The sequence below is a fragment of the Thermobia domestica genome, chromosome 1 (assembly GCF_964235325.1).
Source record: "Thermobia domestica chromosome 1, izTheDome1.hap1.1, whole genome shotgun sequence".
NCBI classification, from domain to species: domain Eukaryota; kingdom Metazoa; phylum Arthropoda; class Insecta; order Zygentoma; family Lepismatidae; genus Thermobia; species Thermobia domestica.
Genome location: NC_137454.1, coordinates 169,787,432 through 169,800,071, shown reverse-complemented (window position 1 = coordinate 169,800,071; position 12,640 = coordinate 169,787,432). Strand labels below are relative to the sequence as shown.

General features: G+C 35.7%; 1 protein-coding gene across 7 annotated transcripts in view; it reads right to left on the bottom strand.

Moving 5' to 3' along the window:
* The window catches only part of Nt5b (5' nucleotidase B), a 267,108-nt gene that overhangs the window by 117,995 nt on the left and 136,473 nt on the right, over positions 1-12,640 (bottom strand). Inside the window, exon 2 of one of the 7 annotated variants that reach the window (XM_081766556.1) lies at positions 5,560-5,590. The exons of the other annotated variants lie outside the window; for them this stretch is intronic. Coding sequence (XP_081622682.1) covers positions 5,560-5,590 — 31 coding nt within the window. The remainder of the gene's footprint in view (positions 1-5,559; positions 5,591-12,640) is intronic. 7 annotated transcript variants of the gene reach the window in all.

Here is a 12,640-nt window from a genome sequence, read left to right as displayed (position 1 = left end):
TCTCTAAGGTGTGCAACATATTTAGAAATCAATTATACACTAGTACAGTGTACAACCGAATACATTTTTTAAAATGTCGGTTTTTCATTATCTACGCACATGCAAAGGCATATCTAAAATATACTGGTGAGCAAAACCTACGGACAAAAATAAGTTTCGCATAGGCCTACTGTGTCACTTCCAAGTGGCAAGATTGATGAAACTTGTACCATACACAGATTTAGTGATGCAGTACGATACGGGAGACAAAAGAAACGAACATTTGATCAGAACACAAATTACACTTATACACAAGCAATAACTTAACACTGAAAGCACTGCAACTTGATGGCCCCTCTAACATTACAGAAAGAGTGAAATTGACCTTAAAAGGTGTGTGATCACCACGGACAGCGATGAATGCTCTGCAACATGCTCCCATCCTGCTGACAAAATTGGTAACGAGTTGTGTTGCGGATTCCATTGCCCCACCAGCACTGTTGACAACTGTTGGATGGTCCTTGGTGGATCTGGGCGTGCTGCAAAATGCCGTCTTTCTATAGCATCTCAAGCGTTCTCGATGGGATTCAAATTAAAGAAACAGGTAGGCCAGTAGATTCACCGAATATCAGCTCGTTCCAAGAATATCACCTCGTTCCACCTGCGTTGTTCGATGCGGTCACGCATTATCGTACATAAAGACGTTGCAGCCGACACCTCTGAAAAGATCCACGTGGAGAAGAAGTACAGTGTCACAATAACTCTGACTGGTGAGTATATAATGTTCGAAAATTGGGAAGTCGACATGCCTATGCATTATGCTTCCCCATACAAGAACACCGGACTACGAAACTATTAGGTTCGACAATGTTTCTGGGTTTATTGAGTGTTCTCACCTCTCGCCAGATGAGTGTAATTCCAGAATCACTACTCAGATTGAATCTGCTCTGACTGGAGAAGGGAACGTCATTCAACTTCTCCTCGGTCCAGTCTTTATGTTCTTGGCAGCACCACAAACGGTGCTACCGATATGCGGTTATCAACGGGATACAATGTAATGGTCGTCGGGCAAAAGGGCTAGTCCCATGTAGTCGATGTGACACTTGAGCGAGAAATTGGGCGGTTTGCAGTCCTCTTAGATGTGTTTGTAATTGCACCTAATGTTTGACTTCGGACTTTTTTGCCTGTTTCAGAATGTAGCAGTTGTCCTTTGATGTAGTTGACTATGGTCGACCACCACCTCTCATTTACACAACAATGCCCGTGATTCGGAATGCTCCTCATGCACGTTAAACAATGCTACGGATAATACCAAACTCCTAGACCACACTCGTCACACTTTGTCTTCCTCCCCGACATTGTTTCCTGTGTGAATTCACGCAGATGTTGTCTCTGTGCCATTTCGTCGAGAGTAACACCACAATAACGCACTTTAACAGCTCTGTAATTCAACTGCTTCGCATTGGGGAAGCAGACCCATTCGGCACTACAGTTACGCTGACGTCAAGCTATGCAACGTTTTGCTTCCTGTGCGGAGACCTCTGACAATATGTTACAAAACTTTCCATCAACTACGTAATATTTTGTTACTTTATCTATTTCGCTCTTAAGTGTATGTCAGATAAATGAGAGGCTCGAAGAAAGACAATAGTAAGCGGCACTTCTGATAAAAGTGAGTTTTAACTAAAATTGGTTGGGATCGGATTACTTTTGGAAATGTGCCTATAGATGACAAGTGGTGCCTGTTTGGTATGCGTCATTGCACTACATTGCACAGGATTATTGAACAAGGTTAGAAAATGTGACATACAATTGTCCTCTCACGAGTCGCTCAAACATAATATGAAAAGTTATATCCTTCCAGCTACACACGTACCTTAAGTATACTCATGTCCAAAATTATTGTCGCATGTCTATAAATATGTTGTAGGAATATAATTTGATAACGAATTCGCCCAGTATTTCTTATAATGTTAGTACGTGTATAATCTGCAAAGGCATGTCTGTGGCAAATTTCATGACAAAAGAGCAGTAAATAAGAACAATAAAACGGAAATAAAATTTTCTTGTCCAATTAGCAACATTTTGTTTTACTCATTCTAATTTTCGTATGTATAATTATTTTCCTATGAAATTTACCACAAATATACATTTCCCGATTATACATATAGTATTAGTATTAAAAGCACCCTGTAAAAATCATTATCATATTATATTCTTACACGAAGACAGTTATAGATATGCGACAACCATTTTGGACATGAGTGTACGTTTGCGTGGTACGAATATATGGTATAATACTTCATAATGTATAGGTTATAGTTCAACACTTTATTGTATTTCGTAACTTCATCACGCTTAGTTTCCTCTTTTCTTAAAAAATGCAAGTCACTTTTTAAATACGTATAAAATGAATGTGTGTCAAGTATTGAATGTTATTTTCTAGCTTAAAAAAAGATCAAGACTAGACTCAAAGGTTTGACTGAATATACCATCCAACCATCTAATATGACCGGATGAGAAAAATAGAACACCGCAGTTAGGACAGTTAATACTAGAACTTGAATCCCTACTTTGAATTCTAATATAAGATGCAACGTTCTTCAATCAGTAGTATGTGCGTCACTATTAGGAGAAGTCAATTGATTGATTGATTGATTTAATCGAGACGTCAGAATCGAAACTATTTGTCCCTGTCACGATAGAAGAAATCAAACAACAATAGACGCAATCTGTTATTTTGTGACTAAAGAAGACCTCTTATCTAATTAATATTCAAGGTTATAATTAGCACTAAAATAATAAATGCATAAACTGGGTTATTACCGTGTCTCTGTCACGAGTAAGGACAACTTAACTGAATACCACAAATTTGTTTTAATTTCATTATGAAGAAAAAATATTCCATTAAAAACGCAATCCGACTTTTGATTTTAAAAAATGACCATGAACTGTAAGTTTCTTTATATGACTTTTAAACCTGAATAACTATATACTAATATAATCTATATAATTCATTAATTACAGAGATGTAAGATTCGCCCACATCTCAGTGAGTACCCAATGTTAATTTTAAAGATAAATAAGTTACATTACATACATACCGCCTTATACATACCGGGTGATTCAATAAGAACGTACCAGGCCTATATCGCAGCTAATACTGCACGTAGAGCCTTCAAACAAAAAATTACATTAGCAAATCGTATGTGTAGAATGCATTAAAAATAGTAGCGAGACCAGTGGCGTCTCGTGAATACCTCTAACAGGGCAACTTCAAAATTTGCAATGGAAAGTGGTATAACTGTTGGAATCGTTCGAAAGGACATTAAATGTCATGCAACTTTTAGAGTTTATAAGTTTAGAAAAATATAGTTTATGTTGATTTGGCAATACTGTTGACCTAGTAATATCACAGAGAATGTCAGACAACGTCCCCCTGTTGATATTTGCATGGTACGAAATGTAAACGTTATGTACCTATTAATTTAAAAGTAACAAGAGTATCAAGATAACTGGTTCACCATATATACATGTCAACCTAATAACAAAACATTTAAGGAAAATTCATTGATCAGACACAAATCATGGTTTCTCTTTATGACGTAAGTACGAAGCCTCCTTTGTCCTCGACCAAGTCATTCTTCAAAGGAAACAAGCAAAAGAACAAACATTGTCACTGCTTACTTGGGAAGGACCACTGATATCCCAAGTAGACTGCAAGCCGTGTAAACAAGTGAGCGCGGAGTGAGAGATCGAAACATCTTTCCCTTAGTCAGACTATTTTTGTTTCTACGTTGAGAGAAAACATGAACACTTGAACTCTGTTTAAGTGTTTATGCACCTTGCCAAGATTCAGGAGAGAGAGACTACATTCGAGCGTCAACACAGTAGCTGTTCAGATAGATAAGTTTCTGAACCGTGGAAAACAACATATTCCGCAGGACATTCAGTTTGGATATTTTAGCCAAGAGCAATCAATTCTTACAACTGGTGGATTAGGTATGTAGAACGGACAATCACCCTATGGTATTTATTTTGTAAACATACAGTAGGCAAAGTCTATCCAAACAAAACAAACGTCATGCTTATCACTAGGATGAGAAAGATCTAATACGACGTAAAAAAGTTTGCATAACTTCGCTTCGCTGTTCTACAAAAAGAAAAGAGACAACGCGGCCAATGGGAAAAAAACAAACACAAAATCACTCTGTTTTTGTCTTTACACAGTAACAAACGTGCTTTAAGTCATTGTTTTCCTCTGTTGGTATTATACAGTGGATGGTACTACAATACATGGAAATCAAGCAAGACGCGAAGATGATGAAAAATCAAACTACACTTTTTCTGGAATAATAGAACTTCGCTCACTTCATTTCAATTAAACTTCCTGGCACTACATCTCATGAAGAACTATGGCTGATGGTGTTTGGTCAGCATCAATTTCCAGCACCTTTATTTCTGGCTTTCAAAATCAGAGTTCGTTACCTCTTAATTCCCCCAGCTTCCCAGTAGCCATACAATATTGCATAAACGTAAGAAAATCTATGACTCCACCAAGTTGAGTTTTGTTTTTTAACATTCTTATACAACCCCGAGGTTATGAAGGACAGGATCTATATTAACCGGAGCCATGGCTTGGGCTTGAATCCGGTTTAGTTGGCGGATAAGCACACTGTCATTTACATCAACCCTCACAATATAGAATGTTGTCCAACTCCATTCTCCTGTAACAGAACTCGATTACAGGACCACGCTAATAAGCCCAGATTGTACCCCTGTCAAGCACATTAACTCAACATAAGACAATTATATACTAATTATATTACTAATAAAACTCCAACTGACCAAAGCAGTATATATATTTTAAGATTATATATTTGTGTTAAAGTTTCGGCTGTGTAACATAGCCCAAATTGTAACACAAATATGTAATCTTAAAATATATATATTGCTTTGGTGAGTTGGAGTTTTATTATGTTACATAGTCGAAACTTTAACACAGATATATAACTTAAAATATATATACTGCTTTGGTCAGTTGGAGTTTTATTAGTAAGTAATCTTGGATTTTCCAAAGCTACGATGAATAATTTACAAATTAAATACTCGCATCACATGCAGTGAAAATTGTACTGCGAATATTGAACAGGAGATTATATACCAGGCCAAATGTGGAAAACTGACAAACAGTTTAGCTTTATAAGGGGAAAGGAGAAGTTACGGCATCGGTTTTTCTTGAAGTAATTTGTGAAATGTTTGTGTAAAAAGAAAAGAGCGTGAGTATACGAAGCATTCCAGGTAGTAAAGGTGAACTCAAGAAAAGCTTGTTTTGGGAAAAAAGGAAAATCAAACTTTCTTCATAAAGGGCGAACTCAACAAAACGTTCCTCTTATCAATTAGTCATTATTATCGTTCTTATTGGGAAAAAGGGTGAACGTACACTCTACCTACATGCAAGCAGACAGGAATATTGCTTTCTCTAACATTATTCAATAATTCTTTATACGAAACTGTTAACAAGGGTTTACACAGTGAAGATCGAATTTCGTTGGAGAAGGAAGGGTTAAGATAACTTACTCTTTAGATGATATTACTCTTACAACGTAATCTGGAATAAAAATTAACAAAATGTTTAAAATTTTGGAGAATAGCCGTGAAGAATATACAATGAAAATAAATATTAAAATGGCGAGACAATATGAGCAGCAAGAAGAAGGAAGAAAATATATACTTATACCCCGTTAGCTTTAGGCACCTGGTTGCACTATTAGTGAAAATCTGAAATATGAAAGACGAAAAAAAGAATGGCGAAAGAAACTTTAGGAAGGAAGATTGCATTTTGCGGATAGTCAATAAAAATTTACGGGAAACCTTTCAAATGTTTCGTGTGAGCATTGTACTGCACAAGACAGAAATTAGTGATGAGCGCAAGAGCCTTGGTCTTGCAGTTTTTGCAAGAGTCTTTCATGCAAGACCAAGTCCAAGACCAAGACCAAGACCAGGAATACCGATGCAAGAACAAGACCAAGGGTTGCAAGACCAAGACTCTTGCACAAGCACCAGCTCAGTGGTAGAGCGTTCACTTCTGGTGCATTGGGTCCCGATTCCATCCCAGCTCGCGCCATGTGAGCTTTTTTGGTGGCCAAACACAGTATGCGTGGGTTTTCTTGGTGTTTTCTCGTTTCCTCCTACTTTCTTTATTCCACCATTTCATTCATTTCTCATCATCACCCTCTCCCTTAGTCTCGGTGCATAATCGTGGGACGTTAAACTAGATATTTCAAAACGTATTACTGGTGTTCTTCTTCCAAAACTAAAGAAAAATGTACTATTGAACATCGGTAATTCCATACACCATAGGTACTGACCACACGGGTCCGAGGCTCAAGCATCCGTTGGAAATTTTTAATGTGTGCTCATAAAATTAATATCGAATTAACATTTTCATGACATAGACAAAAACAATGCATGTGACCGCAAGTTTGGTTTCATGGGCGGATACTTATACGCTGAATAATTGTTTATCAATATAGCTTTTATCCTCCTCAGGTATACGACACATCGAGGATTGAGTGATATAACATTATACAACATTAAATAATCCATATTCACAAGTGAGAGTGATTTTGTACTGTTATTTTAAATAACTTGCAGTTTGATGCTGTTATTTTGTATTTCTAATATAAGTCAAAAGTATTTATATAAATTGAGTTTACCCACAAAAAACAGACAGTTGGATCATTTTCAGTTTTCAAACAAATTATTCTAAAATATTAAGAGGTTCGATTATAATCACTATTATTTTAATTTTTTCTTTCTTTTTGACCAACATTGCTAAATATATCATCATCATAGCTATTCTCTATTCTGCCATCATTGGCAAGTCACTAGCTCTAACTGAGAAGCTTCGATATACGGGGGTCCTCAGCTAATCTCTTCGCCTTGAAGTAGCAATTTTCTGTTTTAATACTTTCCTTCAACTACAGTCTTCTTCGCTTCTCCTTCTCTTTCCTTCCACCATTCCGTCTAGCACGTCCCTCATAATACAGTTCCTCCTCAGCCAATGTCCCAACAGTTCCTCTTTCTCCTCTTAATTACACCTAAAATTCAAGCTGAAAAACAAAGGTCATCGCTTATGTTGTACACTATCATCCTACTTACACGAAGGTAAACTATATTACGTTTAGAAACATAATTTTATTTCCGTTACTATTGGCGCATTATCGAATTTATTATCCCTTACATCCAGAGTAAAATTTACCTATGAAAAGCATAAGATTTCTTAAAAGCAAGACTGAGACCAAGACTAAATGTGCAAGACCAAGACCACCCAGGTCTTGGTCTCGCATTTGCTCATCACTAGACAGAATTCTGGATACGAAGAAGAATGAAAAACATGTTAGGTCAAAAAAAAACAATGCGGAACTTAACTCGAAAGTTACGAAAAGTTACGAATTTAACTTTAATACTGGAGAATTTTTTAAAAGGATAAACAATGTTGGTTAATACATTATTTAAGAAGTAACTGTCTTATTAGATATGTAATAAAGGATGGATGGAATGTAAAATAAGGATTACAATTAACCAAGAGAGGGTCTATTGGAATTGAGTCTGAGTCCGGAATCAAGCTGAATTGCTTGTTTATACCACTCTCTTTATACACTGGAGATTCTTAGGAAATTGAAACAAATTTTGATAACGGAGGAAACGAAAGCAAAGCATGCACTGTTAAAGACCAACATGCTCTACGGTATAAAAGCATTCAGTTTTGCTCAAAGTAGAGTAATATATTTGTCTAACGGAATATCAAAACTTTATGGATTTCGCCAGATACAAAATTCGAGATCTGATTGCCAGATTATCATACAAGGATTTTCGTTCTTTAAATCAGACACCATTAACAGCAGAACAAGCATTTCGGAAAAGGAATAAGAGGGTGTTTTTTTAAAATGTAATCAGTGGTGTCATTCTATTTTTTTAAGAACCCCTTATAGGTATATATATATATCGGGTGTCCTCCCAGGAAAGTATCATATTTTAAGGAATGATAGTATGGGTCATGACAAGTAATCGATCGAGATATCGATGAAAGATCACTTTATTTCGTACACATTGTTACGTAGGCACATATCTCCAGAACTAATGAAAACATCGGAGTCATTCAAAAACAGGTAGGTAACGTAATAGTCATTAGATACATATCACATTCATTGCACTTGCAGTTCCCAGTATCCCAGACAAAATCGCACAATTTATATTCAAATTTCTGTCTGCCCATTGAATTGAAACACTACAAAGTTGCTTATTTTTTACAAGAATACAAACAAGCGGGAAAAGTATAGAAGTGTTTCACAAATTTGTTTGGTTTCTTTGTTGCACTCTTGGCTAGGTCATATATGTGTGTATGTGTGTATGTTTATGTCTGGGTATAGCATCCGGTTCTGCGAACTCGAAATATTTTAATAACCGGTTTTAGCGAACCGGCTGAATAGCACCACTGAATGTAACACACTTCAGAGCTCTAGGACGTTACTACACAACAAATGACGGAAGTTATGATGGTTTCCTCCAATGGAACTATGTTCAAATGCTGAATTTCCAGAAATTACGGCAATTCGAATAACATACACAGATTCCAAAGGCAGACCCAGTATCCTGAAATCGGGAGACTCCGCAATCAATCAATCAAACAAAGAAGCCGAATATGTTTTGTATTAAGAGTTTACCTTTCCGCATATTCAATAATCTGATATTACAACTACCACCTTACCAGTTATGCTGATATGCAACTTCTATACCTGCAATCCAAACCTATCTTAAAATTACTTCTCCTTTATTTTACGGTATGATATTTTATGGTCTGGGCCTTGCCGTATTTACAGATTCAACCAACTGTCGATAGACGTATATACTGAATGGAAGAATATGGATTTTAATAGTTGTTAATGCATACGAAATATTTACATTTGATCCTTTCTGAATGGATTAATTGATACGTCCAACATATGGACCAGTAGTATGCTGCTGTCTTTGCAGTAATGCTGCTTCAAGTTTAGCATGAAAGTTATTTATATAGACCTAGGCAGAAATCTAAAGATAATTTAAAATGTATGATTGTAATATCCACGCGAGCATTGGAACGATCGCACAGTTACTATGTTACAGCACTGAAATTGCCTACTCTCTTCCTTTGACTTATTTACAGTAATAATAATAATAATAATAATAATAATAATAATAATAATAATAATAATAATAATAATAATAATAATAATAATAATAATAATAATAATAATAGGAAGATGACTACAAATCCTTACAGAGGACTTGGCCATATTTTTCTTTCAAAGAATATTTATCTTAGAAGAAGCGCTGACGTTCTAGGAGCATATAAATACAAATTACAGAAAAGTGCTCATGCTAGTCATCTTGATTCCACAGAAAATATGCAACTTACATGTGTGGTCAATTTACAAAGTAATAAAGGCAAATGACTATCAAACACAAGCTGATGACATGGTCAAGCAGTCTAAGCTACTACGCTGACGTTTGAATCCCGCTTATAGTAGGACATGAGCGTTATGGATTGTTCCTTCACCAGCCATTTCATTATCATCGTTCGTTTCTCAGTCTCCTTTAGCACAAAGAGAAAAATTGAGGAGTTTGATGTAACACGGATGTAAGCGGGGTTTCGTCCTTTTGGCATCAAACGCATAAGTTACTTTTACCATGTTTAACCTCCTGTCAAAATTTCAACTCAATATCGCAATAAAATATTGCATTGTTTTATGTAAGAAAAAAAACTACTTAAATTTTCAACATCGTTTTTCCCCAAATGCCTATTTCAGACTTACGCCCTTATTGCATCAAACTTCTCAATTATTAGATGCACTCAATAAAACTCAAAATAATAATAATAATAATAATAAAATATATACATGGTTCCATACAGACCATATGGAGTCAAATTTAGCAAAATAAACCAATTTATAACTTTAGATAAGTCTAAAATATAACAGCAAATCACTCGTAATGATGACTACATAAAATTTTTATTTTCCATAAGATATGTTGTTAATCAGAATGTTATCATTTAACTAACTTTTTTATTTTTTTTTATTTTTTATTATTTTTTTTACAATCCGGATTATTAATTTTAATGCTCTGATATTATCAAGATCACGCAATTCGTGGAAAACTGCTTGTGACGCCAATCCCTAGACCTGAAAGCGGGAGATTACCGATCTCTTAATAACGGGAGATTCCCGATTTTTAAATATGTTGTCTATTTAAAGGAAATTGATTTGGTGTCACGGCATCTCAGAAACAAAAGTGCGAGGGTCGAAGATTCGACTCCAGGTAACACCTCACAGAATATTTAATTATTTTATTCCAGGTCAATAATAACTAAAACTTTAAATACTGGTTCAATGGTTAACAACGTCGGTCAACATGTCAACTGCTTCACATTTTTTGTCGTTTGCCAATATTTCGTGAGTACGAAAAGTTTACCAAGTTTAAGTTTACGCACGAATTGATTTCCTAATTATCTACAGGTATTTGCCACTGCTACATTAAAGACTGCTATCCACCAGCTCACGCCTATTATATACATACAGTGTTGCACAGATGCACCGGTAGTATCGTCAGTCTATCTCTGACGGTGTTCGAGAATGAAAGAAAAAAAGTCGACAAGACCACAAAACAAATTGCCCAACCGTAATTTACAGCATTTAATGTAGTGCAGAAATATTCTATTACTTGCGTTCTCACTTGATATTGTTTTGTTTTCAAAGGTAAACGGAAAAAAAGCTTCACTTTTGCCCCCCCCCCCTCCCAAAAAAAACCAAGGTTCAAGTATTTAGTCAAAATATTTCTTCGTAATGATTTTTGCAAAAATAATCTTTACATTTCTAACTATAAAACACCCTTAATAGAGGAAAAGATCTCTGCTTGTTTCGGTTTTTTTTTAAAGTAAAAAAATCAGTTTTCAAAATAGAGGTATCGCTACACGCCATGAGTGAAATTATAATTAATAGTTATCTTGTTTTTTTTTTGACCACCGTAATTGTATATGCATTTAATAGCGTGGCCATGTCGATGTTCAAAATAGTGGAATTACAAACTAAACAAACCTTTCTTATCAGGAGTAAAATTGTTAAAAGGTTTTCCGCCCATGCACCACGGAGGTTATGTTGTATGCGAATTTTTTCCATACATTATGATCCCCGCTCCTCCTTCCTTAGGATAGGTATTTTAATTTAATATCATATGGTTTCTGGAGAGGGGGATATGGTTGACCATCACGCAAAGTACCATTTCAATTGGTTCGGCAGTCATGGCGTAATAGTACCAGACCGAAAGTCACATCGCTTTTATACAGTAGATTTATTTATTTATATTAGTACTACCGTCTGTAACATCGCTTACACGAACTTTACACCCCTAGTTCACTGCCAATTGCTTTATTGTCAATTGCAGGGTTTCTCAACCTGGGGGTTGCGACCCCTGTGGGGTTACGAGAGGGTTTCATGGAGTCGAGAAGATAAACGGAAGACATAAATATAATTAGAAACTAACATCCGAAAATATTTTTGAATATTATTTTGATTTTTGTTCTGATAAGCATATTTTTATAAATACTGTTAAGAACAACAAAAATTTGGTCTCCTAAATAAACATTTTCAACAGCTGCAGAGTTGTTTAAAAATGAAACCAGAAATTATGAGGAGGTCACTGCCAAGAGGATATGATAAAATGGGGGTCGTGATAAGATTTAGGATGAGAACCACTGGTCCGTGTCAATAAAATAAATAAATATATAAATAAATAAATGAACTAAGATTTCAAGGAAGTAGAGTTGTGTCATATTGTGGCTCTGCCGTAAAGACGACCAAACATATGAATTTGAGAACAAAGTTTACAGAATATTTCTGGATGATTTCCATTCTTGTGATTAAAACACTTTTCGTAAGTTAAAAATTCAACATAGTTTGGACTTTTCAATTGAGAGTTTAATGAGTCCTATGTTGCCACCGTTACAGAGTTAGCCAGGAAACAAACCTGCTTCTCCGTTAATGAGTGCTACCCTTTTAGATATTGACCTCTGAGAAAACAGTTGCTTTTCTTTGCTTGCAATCCAGGGTTGCCCAGAGGGTGGGAGGAGGCATTATGACGCGCAGAGCGTCATGAATATTTTTTTCGGGGGAGGGGACAGAAATATTTCAACTAATTTTATTTTCTGTATAATGTTATTTTATAATTTCATCTGAAACTAAGAGTAATATATTTTCTCTAATTTCGGCAATTCCCAGAACTATTTCACCTAATTTTTATTCATTATGAGTTGCGAGAAAAGGGAGATATTAATGCTAAACAAGAGAAAAGCATTAATTAAACTTAGAAGGTAGTCATACTTGCGAGGGGCATATCAGAATAAATAGGGGTGTGTCATGGGTCATCGGGAAATAGGCACCACTAATATAAACTACGGCTACCCTGTCCGTAATAAATAGTGTTCTCAGAATTGTACGGAAACTTAGATTCAATACAGTGCAAGTAGGTGTGGTTCGTATTTCACTTATGCAACAGATTCACGTCTCACGTAAGTTGTAGGCTCGGTACTGAAAAGGGCCGCCAAGTACGATCAAACGTTTTG